The sequence below is a fragment of the Halichoeres trimaculatus genome, unplaced genomic scaffold, assembly GCF_033239565.1.
Source record: "Halichoeres trimaculatus isolate MK-OKI-2021-1 unplaced genomic scaffold, fHalTri1.1 fHalTri1_scaffold_8, whole genome shotgun sequence".
Lineage (NCBI taxonomy): Eukaryota > Metazoa > Chordata > Actinopteri > Labriformes > Labridae > Halichoeres > Halichoeres trimaculatus.
In genome coordinates, this window is record NW_027437186.1 from 38,166,900 (window position 1) to 38,185,559 (window position 18,660).

General features: G+C 42.8%; 1 protein-coding gene across 2 annotated transcripts; it reads right to left on the bottom strand.

Moving 5' to 3' along the window:
- Nucleotides 1-170: 170 nt before the first annotated feature.
- On the bottom strand, nucleotides 171-17,793 carry oga (O-GlcNAcase). 2 transcript variants are annotated; one of them, XM_074675391.1, is made up of 19 exons: nucleotides 17,291-17,793; nucleotides 15,755-15,806; nucleotides 15,581-15,678; nucleotides 15,323-15,453; nucleotides 15,034-15,205; nucleotides 14,849-14,947; nucleotides 14,456-14,740; nucleotides 13,438-13,596; nucleotides 13,121-13,320; nucleotides 11,696-11,956; nucleotides 11,384-11,587; nucleotides 10,956-11,130; nucleotides 7,141-7,194; nucleotides 5,812-5,897; nucleotides 4,707-4,811; nucleotides 3,982-4,073; nucleotides 3,697-3,889; nucleotides 3,341-3,500; nucleotides 171-2,332 (listed from the first exon to the last, which is right to left on the bottom strand). In XM_074675391.1, the coding sequence occupies exons 1-19, from the start codon at nucleotides 17,454-17,456 to the stop codon at nucleotides 2,196-2,198; spliced, it is 2,829 nt and encodes a 942-aa protein (XP_074531492.1). In that variant the 5' UTR covers nucleotides 17,457-17,793; the 3' UTR covers nucleotides 171-2,195. The 2 variants fall into 2 exon arrangements, with proteins under 2 accessions (XP_074531492.1, XP_074531493.1); XM_074675392.1 differs by lacking the exon at nucleotides 7,141-7,194 and having other exon boundaries at nucleotides 17,291-17,792.
- Nucleotides 17,794-18,660: the final 867 nt, after the last annotated feature.

Genomic DNA, 18,660 nt, shown 5'->3' on the forward strand with positions numbered 1-18,660 from the left:
TTACTAAAGACAAGTTTTCTCCCGCTGCTGTTTAATATAATAGAGAAATGGGTTACCTTAATTTTATTTTTTGCAATAAATGGGCTTTAACAATGAAGGGATAATGTTTTATGAGCAAATATTTTTACTCCTTCAGTTGACACAGACTGACCACACAGAACCAAAGTCTCTTTACTATTGTTTATTTTTAACATTATTTATCTTACATACAAATTTTACATTGGTCAAACAGTCACTTTAATAACAACCATCCCCCTCCTGCCCCCGTCCCTTAACTCGGATCATCAGACTGTACAATTGGAGCCCTTTCTCACACTCACAGCCTGTTTCTATCAGACCTGCTTGGCAGAGGAGAAAGCTCGGGCATCAACAAACTGAAAAATGAACCATTAATAATGAGCGTGAAATCCTGCAGTCTGTTGTCGGGCAGGATTCCTTCCAACGAGGCCTGCCGTTTCTTTTCCTTCAAGGACAACAGCGCGTGAGCCACAGCTTGGAGATATAGGAAATAATAACACTTTATAAGTGACAGCGTTTACAGGCTGTCAGCGTACTACAGTATCGTGCTGATAGAGGAGAGGGGCATGCTTCCTCCTCTATGCAGCAGAGAGATGAGGTTATCCTAACCACCGCCACGGCAAATCCAATACACCTCATGCACACGATGAAATGTACACAGTATCAAAACGTCACATTGGCAGGCAGCTACTGAAGAGCAACTGATGATCCTCCTGTAACCCACAGAGCACTCGGATTTATCCGCTTTTCTTTAACTACATTTACAAAAACAAATGGGAAATGCGATCGATTATAAAACATTCGATGGACACGTAGGAAAAGGCTGAGGAATATGTTCTCCAGGCCCCACACCACAAACATGTGGGAGTTAGCACAACTTTGGTGACAGAATCAAGCTTCAGAAACGCTGCTCACCAAGGCTCAACTGAGAAGAAGACATTCAATGCAAGAAGGGAAGCGAGCAAACGGCAAACTGATCATTTTTAATAAAGACAGGAGGAAACGATGAGTTTGATTTAGCCAGCTTCAGAAGAAGAGGTTTGGAAAAACTGAAGCTACGTCTACGGCGTGTTTCTGCCGTAGACGGCGGTCTGAGCTTTGGCTGACTGCTCCACCATACGTCTGTTTGGGTTAGCGTTGAGTTTCTGCGCTGTAGGCCGGGGTCTAAAAGCAGTCACTTCTATCTTCTTCTTCTATCTCTGCTACATCTGTGAAATCTCAGCAACAAAAAGGCCAATGTCTAAAATGAACCGCCCAAACAAAACCCGTACACAGAAGACACCAGGGCCGAGATATAAATCTATAATCCAAAGGCAATGAACCAAAAGGCAGTAGCTTAAAGGGAGCATGAGCAGAAAAAAAGACAGATTTATAAAAAAGAAAAATGGCCACAAGCAAAGTGCTGAGTAAAAATAGGCTGAGGACAACGTCTGTAAACTGGTGGAAGCTTCTCTATTGCTTACCAAACGTCAACTTCTACTTTAACAGAAATCAAAGAGACCTCCTGGTTGAGCCTCCATGGTCTCAACAAACCTCCTCCTCCTCCTCCTCCTCTGGTCTGACAGGATCTTTATTCGTTTCTCTAAGAGCTACAGTTTTCAGCCTTCACGTGCACAGACTCGACGTTTTGAACCACGTTTTGTTGAAACGAGCCGCTGAAAGGCCTCTTCATGTCCGCTGTGGAGCGACGCCCTGAAGTGACGATGAAAGGCAGACTCTCACATCCTGCAGAGAGTCCATCGTCTGTCCCGGCTGTGGGCGCTCTGAGGGACAGCTGGGGGGGGCGTGGGATACACCTGAGATACAGGTCGCCCTCACCTCATGGCTCCGCCTCCTTCTCAGAGACAGACGCGTACATCGGGGCATGCAGGCATGAACCAGAAAAGGCGTATGGAGGTGCCACCCTCTGCCTCCTGGAGGTATGTGATCAGTGAGACGATCTGACGACAGATCCTTCAGGGCTGCTGAATCTGTCAGAGCTGTCACTTCTACGGGCGGCACGGCGGTCTGTGTGCGGGCGCCGTGCTTCTGTACACGAATCCTAAAAAGAGGTCTCCAGGGGCTCGCCCACGCGGTGATGAAGTACAAAATTATCATGAAGGTAGGAAACATGGTGGAGCCGTGTCGACCAGCTCTTCCTCTGTCTGTCTCTGCGTGTTTGTGACAGGATGGTTTCTTCATAGGCTGCGTCCCATAATGATGACGTCTTTGGGGAAACCTTCCATTTTGGCCACTTCGAAGCATCCCAGCTTACTGTAGAAGTCCAACATCCTCTTATCGGTCTGACGCACCTTACAGAACGCCCCAGCCGAGCCTGGAGGGACGGAGGAAAACAGTTTAACACCTCAGTATGATTCAGAAAAATCAGATATTTAAAGTTTTTTATTTCTTTCTTTCAACTTTACTCTTAAAGGTCCCATATTCTGCAAAAATCACTTTATTGAGTCTTTTAGTGAAATGTGTGGGTCTTTGTCTTTCCTCCCAGCCCACAAAATGTGATATTTAATGACAAACCTGTTCTTAGTAGAGCTTGTGAATGTAAAATCCTGACCTAAAACGAGCTGTTTGCAGTGGAGAGTGGGCGCTGAAGTTGAAGAGCCATCACTGCTCTGTTTTTGTCTGTAATCAGCCACATAGCTCCATGCTCAAGCTTCCCATCTCAGAAGAAGACAGACTAAGTGTCTAGAGTTCATTTATCAGGAAATGTTCCAGCTACACTCAGTAAAACTGAGCATGTGTGTGCTAGTCACTTCACGGCCGACTGCTTTTCCAACTTTGGACAGTCCAACAGAGGGCTAGCCAATAGACTGGTCCTGAATCCAGGCGCATTACCAACCATCCTCCAACAAACCTGGGACCCTGGAAATGTGAGTATTTTAAATGCTGTGTGCTGTGGAGCAGATGGAAGAGCTTTTCCTCAGTGTCCCCCCTGTCTCTGTGTTAGCTTCAGGATGCTAACTTTAGCTGCAGTTAGCCTGTTGTTTTAGCCTGTAATGTTACGGTAAAGGAGCTTCTCTGTTTTCTAAACATTGTGCACTCGGAGCTCGTGGCGCCGCTCTCAGTGACGTGGAAGAGCGGGGCGGTATCAGCGGTGGCTCATTTACATATGAAGGCCACGCCCACTAAATCAGAGCGTTCTGAACAGAGGGGCTATGAGAGCCTGGAAACAATGCTGCTGTGCTTGATTTATTGGCTTTTTGGACCAAAACATGTTACTACCATTTCATGAAGACATCAATGATCCAGATTAAACTGAGGAAAGGAGCAGGAGATGGGAGCTTTAATGAAGCTAATTTAAACATGAAGCTTCGCCACCACCTACCGTTGGCCTTCAGGGAGGAGAGCAGACATCCCATCATGCTTTTGGCCACACTGGGGTCAGTGACCTTCCCGTGAATGTCGACTTTGATGAGAGAGGGGAAGTTGGAGAGGAAGGAGTCTGGTAGACCCTCCTCCTCTTCATGGAAACTCAGCATCATTTTCTATAAGGGACACACACACACACACACACACACACACACACACACACACACACACACACACACACACACACACACACACACACACACACACACACACACACACACAGAGCAGAGGGTAAAGTCAGGCGATAGCAGCCACAGTCGTTTTCCGTCGGATCCAGATTTTCTCAGGATGAGGGTCTGGATGAGGTCTCACCTCGGCCTCGGTCAGGTCCTTCTGATCGTCAGGTTTGTGGTATTTCTCCTGCATGAAAGGAATCCAGTTCAACTTGCATTTCTTGATGAAGGGTTTGACATCGACCGTACCGAGCGCGTAGCCACAGATGCCTTCATCGTCCTCCAACACGAACCCGTAGTCTGAGCTCAGCGTCAGCAGCCCGCCCACCAACCTGCAGCGTTAAAAACAGTTTCCAGGTCACTGATTGGCTGTGTGTGTGTGAAGGGGGGTGGGATCATCCTGGGCTGTGCCGGTTTGTTTTACCTGTCTCCTATGAGATCAGGATCCTCGTCAGAGAAAGGGACGTCTTCCAGTCCTTCACAGAACATCTCTTTACAGATTTTATAAACCGCAGCCTGCAAACAGGAGGAGACACACAGAGATATTGTTTTCACAAAACAGAGAATAAAACACCACAATCCATCTGATCTCACCGGTAATATTACTTTCTAATAAAATCCTTTATTTTTCTTTTAACTATTGTCTTTTTTTGTATGATAACAGCAACAGGCGACCACCCTGTTCTTGTTTATGTTTTTTCCTACACTTGGTTGAAGTTGACTCAACCAAAACAAAACTGGGAGGATGTTTGTTTCACTTCTTATGATGGTCTAATTCTTTGTTTTGACCCGTCCATCCCAAAGAAAATACATTAAAGAAGTCAATAAAGCAAATAATTCAATAGAAAAGGTTTAAAAATGCCATAAGGTGAATAATCTGAAGCTTTTATTTTAGCAGGAATCACAAACACTCGTTACTGCTCTGAGCAGCTGAGCGTAACAACGAGCTGCTCTGAGAGTGAAGCAACAACAGCTCAAACTGGGACAGATCAGCTGGGACTACGAGCAACTGGCCAACATCATCTCTGCATCCAACATTAACAACGTCAGGGAGAAAAATCAGTTATGTAACTGTGACTTTAGAGCTGGACGCCTGGTATAAACACACACACACACACACACACACACACACACACACACAGGTCTCACCTCGTCCTTTGGAAAGTAGGGCCTTATTGAATAAATTTTGGAGGTTGGCAGTGAAGGTGGAGGCTGGTAGAAAAGATCGTTTGCCCCATCGATTGGCAACAATCTCTGTGGGCATCAAAAGAGAAGAGTTCAGTTTACGCAGACCGGGCGCCGAGCTGCTGTGGCTGACCGCCGCTCTGTGCGCCAGCTCCAGTTGAGCCTCCGTCAAACCAAAAGAAGTGAGAGAAAGAGCAAAACGCTTCCTTCAGATTAATCAGGAGTTGTTATAAAAATAAAATCGGTGTAAACGCTCAGTTCTTGTTGGTCTGACAGAGGACAACACGAGCCGACGCCACAGCTTTGTCTTTTAGGCTGAAGGAGCACCGCGAGGCGAGCACACACACATGAGCTTCAGATACAACAGGAAGGGTTGTGTTTTGGTCTGACTAAGGTTTCACTGGCTGAAGGAGATGCTCCTTTCCCTTTCAGAGACAGTTTTTCGCTGCGCGGGACCCTCCTGTTGAGAAAAATAATGAAGCTGGCGCAGAGACGGAGAGAACTCCAGGAAAACGCCGGTGAGATGAGATCAGACTGACGCCTTCAGTCGGCTTCCTGTCTAAATTTACAGTCCCTGATGGACACAGCCTGTGGTTCAGGCGTGGAGGGGGCGTTTGATCGTGGAGTTTTCTCACGGCGTGCACGCTTGCGTTCTCGCTGGCGCTGTAAAGCTTGCGCGTGCGCTTGCAAAGGTCTGGCTTGGTAATTTGAGCGCTGAGCTTTCCTGCAAAGAAATGAGACGTCATGAAAATAAAACCTAGCCATGCTCGCCTGCGCAGCACGCGCCAGGGAAAAGCAGCATCTCCTTGGGCAGTCGCTGAAAGAAATTCAAATTAAATCACTCGCAAAACGCCACGCCAAACGCTGGCTGCAACCTCTTTGGTCTTTAACGTTTAACTTCCCAAAGACTGGACACATCCCAGAGCTGAGCAGGGACTCAGAGGGGTCTGACTGGTTGGATTCAGCTCACCTTGGACAGACCAAAGCCCTTCATACCTGCATGTTTTTAACCACTGGCTTCTTTGCAAACAACAGTTTTTCCCATTGGTAAATTTGGTGCATTAGATACCTGGAACTCTCCTGCTAGACCTCCCCTAAAGGCCCAGGGCTCTTGGTCTCCTCTAAGGAACTGTGCTGAGGACTGACTACGACACCCTGTTAGGAGCAGAGCCAAGCGGACAGCGTTACTACAGGATGGGGCTCTCTGACACAGATGGAGGGAGTAAGGGGATGAGGAGGAAGGGGTCATATGTGTTTACACAGAGTCCATTATCATTAAACTGGTTTACTTTAACTATTAACCTAGTTTGGAAACTTTAATTACATTCAGAGGAAGCGTTTTTTTTGAGAAATGGGGCTCGAGCAACTAAAGCTTACGTGTTAGCAGGATGAAGCTAAAATTATTAACCAGTTAAAAAAGTCTGATCCACATCACGTGGTTTGAGGGACTGGAGAGACCTGGTCCAGCATTCAGCAGGACTCACGCTGAATCAGAGCGGCTTTAACCCTTCAGGAACACTGATTAACGGCCTGGTAAACGCCGTGCTGAGCATCCTGAGCGAGGCGCGGTAAGCTTCAGCTGCTGTCACCCCACTCATCTGAGCCCCCGAGTGAAGTCACATTCTCTCCTTATCTGCCTCGTCACATGACTGAGGAGCACGCGTCATCAAACCAGGAAGTCAGAAGGAAATGTTGAAGAGTCAGAGACCTCTCAGGTGACTCTGCTAATGAGACGGATTAACCGTTACTGCAGGAACAGCTCAAAACGTGTTTGTATCTTTAAAATCTGTTGGGCTGTTAGCGCTGATGCTAACCCAGTCTGAGCGTGGTTGATGAGAAGCCCCGTCATGTGACCAGACAAATGCAGCGCGCGGTAAGGACACCTAACACTGTTTTCACATTAGAGCCTCACCCTGACACCTACAACAGTCGTGATGAGCTGACGCCGCGCAGCGCACAGATGCACCCACAGGAAGGAACCTTCAACTTGTTGCTCGCTCATATCAGAAACCCCGAACCCACAAAACCCGGGGCTTTCCTCCACCTCCTGCTTTTCATCACTAGAGCTCTGAAAACACACACACTTCTTATTCAGCGTGTGTGAAGCCGTTTGCAGCCAAGTGTCAGTCCCCTGAGTGAGTGCATCAGGCTGGGGCGCTCATTTCTATCGGCCTACTGACAGAAACAAAAAAACACGTTAGAGATGCTGCCGAAGAGAGAAATTTGGGAGTTAGCATTTTGAGAATTCAAAGCTAAGTCGCTGCGCCAAATGTGACTTCATCCAAAGGGCTGCTTCTTTCCTCCAAACACATCTTTAACAAACATTAATCTATGTAAGAGAAACGTTACGTAAATCCATTTCACACATGAGCAACAGAAAGAGACAACGCCTGCATACATCGGCCACTGTCCATCCAACAGCAGTAGAAACTTGTACTGTGGATTCTTCCATCTGTACATGGTGAAGGGAGAAAACAGTAGAAAAAGGTGATTAGTAAGTGCTCTGAGTACAACAACAAGGGAGGCTGTGACTCAGCGCCGGCTGCACCGCTGCGAGTTTCAGGGGGAACATGGGACGCTTTAAAGACGACAGGAAGTGACGGGACACGACGCTTAACGCCTGAGGGAGTCTACCATCAGGGGACATCTCAAGTCCACACGGTAAACTTTTCACTTTACTAAATACCAATTTCAAACAATGACCAGTTTTACATTAGGTCATTTAACACAGGAAGTGAACAGGTTTATCATTTAGTTAGTTATTAAAATGAAAATCATGTGTTGGAATTTGCAGTTTTTGTGCTGATTTCTCAAATGTTGAGGTTGCTCTTCACAAGTAACACTAGAAACATGTTTGTGTTTATTATTTTCTGTAGTATTTGTTCAAAATAATCAATAAAACATGAAAAAGCTGTTTTAAATAATATTAAAATAATTAATTTAGATAAAAATCTACATCAACTGTGTTACCCATTGAAAAAAACCCTAGAAATCATCAATGGTTTGCTCCAAAGTCACATGACCCCAATCAGCTGAGGTGCCATCCTTTTTGGTGTGAACCTTGAAGAAAGTGTGTCATGTTTCAGCTCCTCCTCATCAATATTTCATCAGAATGATTGTCTGTACATGGGGCGCATTAACTGTTCATCAACTGTGTTACCAACATTTTCTGCTCTTCTTACTATAGATCAGTATTTCTCAATTCTAATCCTGGGACCCCCTGCCCTGCATGTTTTAGATGTTACCCCACTCCAGCACACCTGATTCAAATGAATGGCTCGTTATCAGGCTGAGCAGAGCTTGATGACGAGCTGATGATTTGAATCAGGTGTGCTGGAGTGGGGTAACATCTAAAACATGCAGGGCAGGGGGGCCCCAGGACCAGGGTTGAGAAACACTGATCTATAGATGTTATAAAGACCAAACAGTGAAGAAAAGGAGCAGAAATATGAGCTGATGGAGGTCAGGTGGTGCCATGTTCAAAGGACAAAACATGGAGGAAATGTGGACTGTGTTAGCGTCACTAAATGTAGAGTTGTAGAGACAGGTTTCTCTCCTCTTGTCCTGTCAGCTGGTTACTGAGATTTTTGAGACATAAGTCTTTAAATTTTGTCTAAACTGTGAAATAAAGGATGAGGGACATTTCTAAGGGGCGTAGTCTACCAGGTATTGGTATCGGGCCGATGACAGCCATATATCAAGGTATTGGTACTTGTGAAAGCTGCCGATACCAGCAGCTGACTGTGAGGGATTCTGGGAGAATCTGAGTGGAGCTGGGTGACAAAAATAATAATTGTTTCTTTCTTTGGAGAGTCTAATCACTTCCTGACTCTACCTCCAGACATATTTTACAATCCCCGAAAAAAATACACGAGAACGTCAGCTGTCAATCATCGTTAAACGTGACATAAAGCCTCGTTTTTAACCTCTTATAACTTATAAAAACCAAACTCCTCAGAGAAAAGAGGACTTGGATACAAGACAGCCAAATGATATCTTCAAATCACCACAACAATCAGACGTGAGAAACATTTCTACCAGGTGTATTAATTTTTTAAAGTTTGACCACAGCCCATCTGGAATGACTGGGGAGATGGGTTTTTAAACCTATACTGCAGCCAGCCACCAGGGGGAGCAGTTTTTGTGGAGACCTCACTTTAAGCCGAGCAAGATGACGTCTATTTTTTTCTTTACAGTCTATGGTTTGATCCTGGTCAGACATTAAGAATGAACCAGTTGACAGTTGTTGTTTTTTTAACCTTTTTTTTTGCACTTTTGTTAATTCATCAAAAACAAACCATGAACTAAAAGAGATTTTTTTGTGTTTTATTTTAAACTTCATGGTCGAGTAACTGTGCTGTCTTTGTCAGAAATGATCTGTCACTGTTAACTGAAATATTTTGTATCAAAAGTGGTATTGGTTACTTTGTTTAGCTTTCCAGACCACAATGAGCTGTACTTTTTTTTCTTTTCTATCTATTTCTAGACCTGTTTTTCATATACCTGTTTTTTTTCCCTTGTATTGTCACACCTTCCCTGTGAGACTGTCAAGGAATGTTCTGTACTGTTTTTCTTTGTTTGTTTTTACTGTTTTTTTTATGTTTTTATTGTCTTTATTAATGTTTTTATTGTTTTTTTTGTCCTTCTGTGCACTTTGAGATTTGGCCACAAATGTAAAGTGTGTTATAAATAAAATCCATTATTATTATTGTTTAAAAATTTGGAAAATAAATACAAAGTTCCCCCAAAAAATAAAGAAAAAAAAGTGGTATCGTTGAGTACTCAAGAGGGAGTACTTGTACCGGTATCAGTCTGAAAAAAAGTGGTATAACACAGTTGGTGAAATAGTGCACCATGTTTTTTTATTACCTAAATATTTAAGAATTAATTAATTAATTGATTTAGCACATTCCTGGTTTATACTTTGCTAATAAACAGAATAAGAAGGAAAAAGCTCAGATTGTTTTCACTTTTTGTGAACCTGACATGTTCCCCTGATCACAGACTCACTCGTCTCTGCACTTTCAGATCATTTAGAGATCATTTCATCAAAGTGATAAAGCTACAGGGACTCAGCCCTCCAAATGTTAATGGGGGAGTGGCTGTTTTTGCTGGAGTGGATTTGGATGTGGTTTTGCCGCCGTGGGTTTGCTGCCTGCTGTGTACTGTGGGTCAGAGCTCTCAGCTTTACCGTGGGGCTGCTGGGCGGGACAGAAACCTGTGAATGAAACTGGGTTACAGGGGGGTAACCTACAGGCCATGCTGGTGCTTCAGACTATGAAAAACAACCTCCAGGAGAAGAGGAGGGAGAGGGTTACTCAAACTGTATCACAGTGCACCAACTCAGAGGAAGAGGAAGGTGTGAAAGAAGAGGAAGAGGAAGAGGGAGAGGAAGAGGAAGAGGAAGAGAGAGTGAAATGCTGATGGCACCCTGACACAGGTTGGAGGGGCTAAACGAGCCCACAGCCTCGTCTGAAGAGTTTACTCTCTGAGGCTTTCTGGTACGTTCCTGATGTTTAAAACAGGAAACGTGGAGCGTGCGCTCAGCTTATGCACCAGAATGGCCTTCCACAGGCAGCCAGTCAACTTGCTCTCCAAGCTCGCGTGCGCGCTGGGGCGTGGAGGAGGGGTGGCGCAGGGGGCGGGGACTTTGCCCTGACTCCCGTCCCCACAGACAGAGAGATGGAAGCGAGTGTGTCTGTGTGGGAGCGCAGCAGTGAGGTTACTGGATACACAGCAAGCAGCAGGAACCCTGCTGGGACCTTTACCACGGGGACCAGATACCGCCGCCATGAGCGGCGTGTTGGGGGGGAGGGCGGGAGGAAGTGAGCAGTGCAAGCGGCATTGAGTCAGACGTCAAAACACAAAACAAAGAAGAGAGAACATTAACACGTTTATCACAAGAGCAAATAAACTAAACTAACTAGCTGTGATGCATCTGGTCTGATCTATGCTCTGATCATCTACGATCAATAAATAATAAACTGTGGCTACAGCTCACCTGTGTACAGGTAAGAGCTGAGGAGTGAATGTGTCTGCGTAAAGATGAGACTAAATCATCCATGCAGCTACGTGATCTAATCAGACATTTATCTCCTCTGTGATAAGATTTTTTTATGAATGTGTGAGAATAATCCTAAAGAGTGATTTAATGAGTGTGTTTCTGCTAGCGCTCTCTAGGAGTGAGCCCCCTGGTGGTGAACTCATACATACCGAGCCACTGGACAAAAGACTTGACCATAGAAATGATGCTCTTGATGTCCCAGATGTACGGGTAGAGGTCATACAGGATGGTGCGGTTGGCTGAGTTGGAAAGTTTTGTGAACATCTGGATGACCGAGCAGCACATCTCCTCAAACTTCTCTGCTCTGGACTGCCATTCTTCCACCTGCAGGCAGAGACGAGACAGGAAGTGAGGAAAAACTGTGTTAGAAAAACAAAATAAACCAAAAACAACCCAAAACACATCTCTCAGGGCAGGATGTGAAGCTCTGTGTGGTAGTGCAGCCCATACCTGCCAAACCACACCACCTAGTGGCCACTTCAGGTATCTAACATCCACCATTTTGTGTCTCTAACATCTTGTTTTCTGTTGTAAACCTCCTTCTCTCAGCTCTGATCCATGCAGAGGGTCAGCTCACCTTCTCAGTCTCCTTCCTCTTGCAGTTGACGCTGACGACGCTGCTGTTGGCCCTCAGCCAGTTGAACTCCTTCAGCATCTGCATGGACATGTTCCCGTGCTCGTACGGCAGGTAGAAGAGCTCTGCCAGCAGGCTCAGGTCCTCCAGCGTGAGGGGCTCTGCCGTGAACAGAGGCTTCTCGTTTGGTCCGGGCACAAACACATCCTGGGGAGACAAAACAACGGCGTTCCAGCTTTGGGGGGAATCATCGTTTGCTCTGCTCTCTGTTTCTGATCGGAGCGGGTCAGAGAAACGCACGAATGTTTGAGGCACCTGTTTGAGCTGATCGTCCGTCTGCATGGGGGCCACATCGCTCCCAGAGTCCTCCTGGAGAGACTCCTCAGGGGACTTTGACTCAGCCAGACTCTCCTTGTCTGTGTCCATGGGCTTCAGGTCCTCGGCCATCTTTTCGGTTACTATAGCAACGTGCTTCTCCTCCTGGTCAGCTTCAGCTTCAGGCTCCGCCTCCTCCACCATCTTTTCAACCACCATCTCCATGGGCTCCTCGTCTGAGTCCTTCTTCTCCACCTCCACCTGCACAGGAGCAGAAAGGACATTTCTTATTTAACAACCAAACTAAAATGATTTACTTTACAAAAAGCTGCAAATAAGAAAAACGGACTCATCAGAAACAAAAAGAGAGCACCGACAAGCGTCCTCCATCACTACTGCTACTAACACAGGGTATACGCTGAAATCCTGAGGTTGATTTCAACACCTTTTTAAGACTTTTTAAAAAACCTTTCAAAAAGTTTCAAGACTTTATCGCAACTTTCAGTTGTTGTTGGCGACCCCTCTTTAACAGTTTTAGTTTGCATTTTTACAGAAATGATGTAAACTATGGAGGACTAAAGCTTGAAAGGATAAATAAAACTAAAGGCAGGTTAATGGAAACTTCCACAACAAGAAACAGCAGTTATTTAAGGCCAACTTGCTAAAATAAAAAAGATAAATTATTTCATCATTTTCAAAATTTAGGACATGTGCCTGAGGTTGTGTGATTTGCTTTAATGTTGTATTTAATTTCTCTTTTTAAAACTAGTAGTGACGTTAATTTATAGCTGGTTATTGTTGTATCTTATTGTAACTAGATTCTTTATGTATATATTTTGTTTTATTTTATTTCTATTTTTGTATTCTGACTCTGATATTCATGGATATTTTTGGAGTCAAAGCTTCAATACCTATAAAATTTAATACCTCATAAAACCACAATTAAGACTTTTTAATACTTTTTAAAGGCCTTCATTTTCCCCAAATATATTTATCAACTTTTAATACTTTTTAAGACCCCAAGGACACCCTGTTATAACTATATTTGTAGAGCAATTTTAAAAACAGAACTCCTAAAAGACATAAAAATAAGGAACACAACTAAAAGCTGTAGTTTCATAATGAACCCAGACAACACAAGAACCATGCAAGACATAAAACGAGAGCATGAGGAGCAAAATAAGAGCTAAAAACATCAACCAGCAAGAAAAAGAAAAGGCAGTAAAAAGAGATTGAGAGCAGAAAACAGGACAGCAAATACAAAAAGACAATATTAAGAGTCTTAAAAGAAAAATATGATAATAAAAGCGATGACAGAATAATAAAAAACCCTAACAAGGCAGTAAAAATGAATCAAGATAGAAATAAAACAAAATAAAACTAGATAAAAAAAGAGTTGTAGATGTGTTGTTATCAGTGCCTCACCTCCTCCACCTCCTGGGCTCGTTTGGCCATGGGGTGTGAGAGTGGGGAGAGTGGATCCAGACACAGAGGAGGCATGGCCGGAGACATGATGGGCTGCTGGAAGACCGTGGTGACCGTGGTGGAGGAGCAGAGAGAAGGAGCGGCCATGGACGACACGTCGATGGCGGTGCTTTTGGGGCCGCTCTGAGGCACCTGTCGGCCTGGAAGACAAGAGACAAGCTCACTGCACCGTGTCCCTCAGGCTGTGTTTGATAACTCTACCATCTTCATGCATTAATGACAGGTGGTTAGCTACAGTATAAAGGTAATGCTCTCACTGTTGTACTGATGAGGGACACAGAACTCGCCCAGCCACTCTGACAGAGCCAGTTTCAGGGCGAGCTGCGGGCTGTAGAGCATGTCGGTCTCCAGCTCCTCATCACTGCCTTCGTTCTCTAACTTGATCTGGATGGACACCGTGCTGTCCTCGCCATCAGCTGTTCAGAGCAAAAACACAACCAGCGTTATTAATGTGGTATAAAGGTATAAATCAAGGGTCTGCAACCTTTACTTTCAAAAGAGCCGTTTTTCCTCAGCTCACCTGGATGAAAGTCATTCAGGAGCCGCAAAATCTACTTTATCTTAACATTAAGATAAAAAAAGAGTATAATCAGGTGAATAATTATCTAAACGAGAAGTTTTAGTGTTTATAAATTTGTACATGTGATTTCTTAGTTTTTTATTTTTATTAATTAATTTATTCAATTCATGTAATTTATTTTTTAATAAATTTGAAAATTTAAGAAAAAAAGGAATTAGTAGTGTCATAAATTATTTTATAAATATTTTGCAAAATAAAAAATAAATTTAAAAAATGTGCAAAATTTTAAAGAAATTGATGAAATGTCATAAATTTGCAAAAAAAAAACCTAAATAATGCAATTTTAAAATTTTGCTTAATTTCCAAAAATTGTAAAAACTTTCTAAAATTGCAAAAAAAAGAGGGATTTATATTTAAAAAAAAAAAAAAAAATTTGCAAAATCTTTAAAAAATGTGGATTTTTTTTTCTTAATTTGCAAAAATGTCAAAAATATTGAAAAAACTACAAAAAAAAATAAAAAAATTAAAGCTTTGTTTCAAGAGGTGATGCATTTTTAGTCCAAATTTTATATTATGATTTTACTTAGTGTCTGTGTTGTTATCATTAAAATATTAAAAGCCCTTTATTTTAATAATATTGATAAAGCTACAAGGAGCCACTGCAAAGGAGTCAAAGGGCCACATGAAGCTCCAGAGCCACAGGTTGAACACCCCTGGTATAAAGTCTTAAACTAACGAGCAACCTTCATACTCACTCATGACCACGTCCTTGCGCACGCCGTTCATGTTAGACTTGTACCAGGTGGCCAGAGTGTGGATGGCGACAAAGTTGGACTCGAACTCGCAGTTGGGGTTTGTGAGGACCCCCTTTAGCCTGGGAATGAGCTCTGTGGAGCGGCCTTTGTAAGGACCCAAGAAAAGCCTCTTCTGGTCATAGTCATTAGCGTGGATGTTGTCCCAGATCACGGGGGCTCGCCTGAGGATTTTAGAAACCTCCTCAATGGACTCCACTGAGATATCTTTGGACACCACCTTTGGTCCTGCAGAAAACACGTCCACATACATCAGTTACTCTTCTCCTTTGACATGTATGACTGAATACTTCACAGTGATGAATTTCAGAGGACAGAAGTGTGTGTTGGACTCACCTGTCCAGAGCACCTCAATCCCAGGCAGCAGCTTCTCTCCAACGGTGTGGAGGTAAGGAGACTGAGCGACGTTTGGGTAGCAGAAGGTCCCACAGTACTCTGTGTTAGAGCAGAAACAGCAATGATTGGAGTAATAATCAAACAGCTGTGAGAAAGTGGAAAGGACTGCAGTAACCGTGAGCTACCTGTGGGACAGAAGAGGAAGGTTTCAGGCTCTCCAAGGTACTGGTAGATCTCATTGGTGATGGAAACCTGAGCGTGTGCAAAAGAGCTGAACACCTCCTTGTCTGCTGGGCACATGTTGTGGTCGATGTCATCAAAAAGTAAGGCAAAGGACTTGCAGCCAAAGTGAGCGACCTGTGGGGCAGAGGGAGGGGTTGAAAGCACACTGAATGAAACTGGCAGAAAAAAACTGAGTGAAAAACACACAGAGATTTAAAAGATGTACTGATGGGATAAAAAATATCACAATACCTGATCAAGTTTCCTCTTCAGTGCTGAAACCTCTTTCTGATTGGAGAAGGTGATGTCCAGTCCAGGAGAAATGGCATAAATGAACTCGATCCCGTGCTCCGTGGCAGCACTGATTAAGGTCATGAGTTGCTCTAGAAAGAAAAGGGACATGTTTTACCAAACGCTGACTCGTAAAGCCTTTTTTTATTCATGTCAATAAACTGAATATGTCTTTAATCGTATATAAGACACTGTGAATAAAAAGCCTGATCTGCTCACCTGCTTCTTCCACTGAGTACAGCTCTCTCCAGAACATTCTGTGTTTGTAGTCGTCTTTGGGTGCATAAAGGTACGTGTTGAGGCCCCATTTCTGCTGCCTGTAAAATCCAACAAGGTGTAAATCTGCACTGCATGACACAATCTAACCGTAGCATGAAAAGAAGTTCATCCTACCTTCTGAACAGCTCTTTCCTCTGCTCCATCGTCCATGGTCGCCCATAAAAACCTGCATCAGCAAACCACACAGTCAGTCTCCAGTCTGCAGGGCTAATGATCAACAGCATTATCCCAGAACACCGAGATGTTTGACCACAACAATTCACCCCAGGATGTGGGCTTGGCTGAATATATCACTGTTTAATGCAGGGGTCTTCAACCTGTGGCTCTGGAGCCTCATGCGGCCCTTTGACCCCTTTGCAGTGACTCCTTGTAGCTTTAAAAACATTATTACAATAAAGGGCTTTTAATATTTTAATGATAACAACACAGACACTAAGTAAATTCATAATATAAAATTTGGACTAAAAATGCATCACCTCTGGAAACAAAGCTTTAATTTTTTGTGATTTTTTTGTAGTTTTTTTTTTTTTTTACATTTTTGCAAATTGAGAAAAAGAATTCCACCTTTTTAAAAGATTTTTGCAATTTTTTTTTATTTTTTTTAACATAAATCCCTCTTATTTTGCAATTTTAGATTTTTTTTTTAAATTATTGGAAATTAAGCAAAATGTTGAAATTGCATTATTTAGGTTTTTTTTTCAAATTTATGACATTTCATCAATTTCTTTGAAATTCTGCAAATTTTTTAAAATAAATTTCCTATTTTGGAATATTTTTAAACTTTTTTTTCAATTTCCAAATTTTACAAAATTTATAAAATCTATGACACTACAAATTCTTTTTTTCTTAAATTTGCAAATTTATTAAAAAATTAATTAAATAAATTAATAATTAAAAAAAAACAACTAAGAAATCACACCTACAAATTTATAAACACTAAAACTTCTTGTTTAGATAACTATTCACCTGATTATACACTTTTTTTGTCTTAATTTGAAGATAAAGTAGATTTTGCGGCTCCGACTTTCATCCAGGTAAGTTGAGGCAAAACGGCTCTTTTGAAAGTAAAGGTTGCAGACCCCTGGGTTAATGGTACTGTCAGCTACTTTTGCTCATATTTAATGAAATAGACATTTTGATTCTGACTTTTCAAACAGTATTTTTCAATTGTGATCATTTTCCCACACATAATTTGTCAGGAAAACATCCATATCAAAAGACATTCATGGAGTTTAAAGGCAAATATCTCTTTTTCATCTTGTTAATGTTGACTATACTTATTAAAAATGTGTAAAAATAACCATATGTGCAAAAATGTGTAACATTTTATTAAAATCGAACTAAAACAGCATGTGAATGACGAATGATTTACCTAATTCATAATCCCAGTGCATCATTATGTGGTTGTTTCTAATCCTAATCTCCCATACATATCAGTTAACCCACAATCGACCAGTTTATTGATTTGAAAACGAGCCAAATGATTTATTCCCAGCTGATAACAGTCAACCACAGACCGTATGAAACGGCCAACGCCGCCATTGAGCAGGACTGCTGCGGCATTCCTCATGCCCTATTTATGATAACTGCACCAAATGTTAGGAATAATAAAAAAAAACGTGTTATATTTCGCCCATCATTCAGTTTTACCTTCCACGACCCCGCTGATGAATTTTCTGTGGCCGGTGGTTTTGACTGCGATTCCAGACTCTTCGGCTGGGCCAGGGGCCTCGGCACAAGCCTCTCCGGAGACTGGGCTGGGGCTCGGTACACCGTCCACCGGCGGCGTCTCAAGCGTCTTATCCTTCTGCACCATTATAACAACTTCCTCTCAGTCCAGAGTCAGACAAACAGAGAATAAAAGCGTACCGACTTCTTCAAGCGTAGTATTCACCGAGGAGGAAAAAACCGTAACTGGCTGTCCAGCGGTGGCTTGCTAACGTTATTAGTGAGTCTATCGAATTTAACGGAAATTCAACACTTTCCTCTACGAGATGTAACAGCAATTAATATCAGGTGATATCGGACAACATTTATGTTGAGGAATAAGTAAGAAAAACACAAATGTTCGTTCCGTTTTGTCCGATCATTTTCGACCTAGTTTTAGTCGGTTCTTCCTGTTTACACCAAGTGCGCATGCTCAGGGGACCAGATTAAACCAGTCAAAACCAGATCTGCGTGACAAAACAGAGCAAAGATGTCAAATTAGCAAAGAGATAGATTACATTTTTTTCTGCGAAACGTTGAACACTGACACGCATCTTTAAAATTTCTAAGTAAACGTAAAATGTAAAGGCAGATTTATTTGAAGTGAACAGATACAAATAGAGTTACACTAGTTTACGTTGACAATCTAATGCTTTTCGGCGGGAATTCACGCCTAGCAGCTCAGTGCCTGGAACCCGCATTCTCTCGCGCTTTCCAAACGGTGGTGTTGACTATCTCAGCAGCACGTGGTGATCTTCAGATTCCGGCCCATATTTGGAATGCGGCTGTGCTCCAACAACACACTGAGAGGGGAGGTGCTGCCGCTCAGCTGTTTTGACTTGAGCCAGTGTTTCCAGTTTCAGCAAAACACTCCTGCTTTGTTCTTTTTCACCAGGATGTTGGCTTGTTGTTCGTCCTCCTAAAAGCTGCCCGAATCCATTAACTTACAGATGATGCAGTGCTCAGTATCTAAACAATGCTGTGCAAGAGCTTGCTTGCTTGATTGAAAATGTTTATTTAGAAAAGAAAAAAGAATAAAAGCAAGAAAAAAAAAAACTAATTGGCGAGTTTGAACATAGAAACCATGCAACTTTGCAAACAATGTAAAATAAAGGCAAACGAAAAAAGTTAAATCGACAATTTAACTTGTTTTTATATGCATTGAAATGCATGGTTAATCTTCAATTTTTCTTTTCCTACTGTGACATCCCCACTGCCTTGCACAGTTCTTGCTTGTGTTTTGCATCACTTTGGACAAAAGTGTCTGCTATGGTTGTGTCTGTAATGGAATGAAGCCTTTTCTGAAGAAAAAT

Excerpts from the sequence above, each read along its gene's own strand:
- oga (XM_074675391.1), bottom strand. The coding sequence starts at position 17,456 with ATGGTGCAGAAGGATAAGACGCTTGAGACGCCGCCGGTGGACGGTGTA. Across the intron at positions 13,597-14,455 it reads GCGCAAGGACGTGGTCATGA|CTGATGGCGAGGACAGCACG; the intron begins GTGAGTATGAAG and ends TGCTCTGAACAG. Across the intron at positions 11,131-11,383 it reads AGAGGAAGGAGACTGAGAAG|GTGGAAGAATGGCAGTCCAG; the intron begins GTGAGCTGACCC and ends CTCTGCCTGCAG.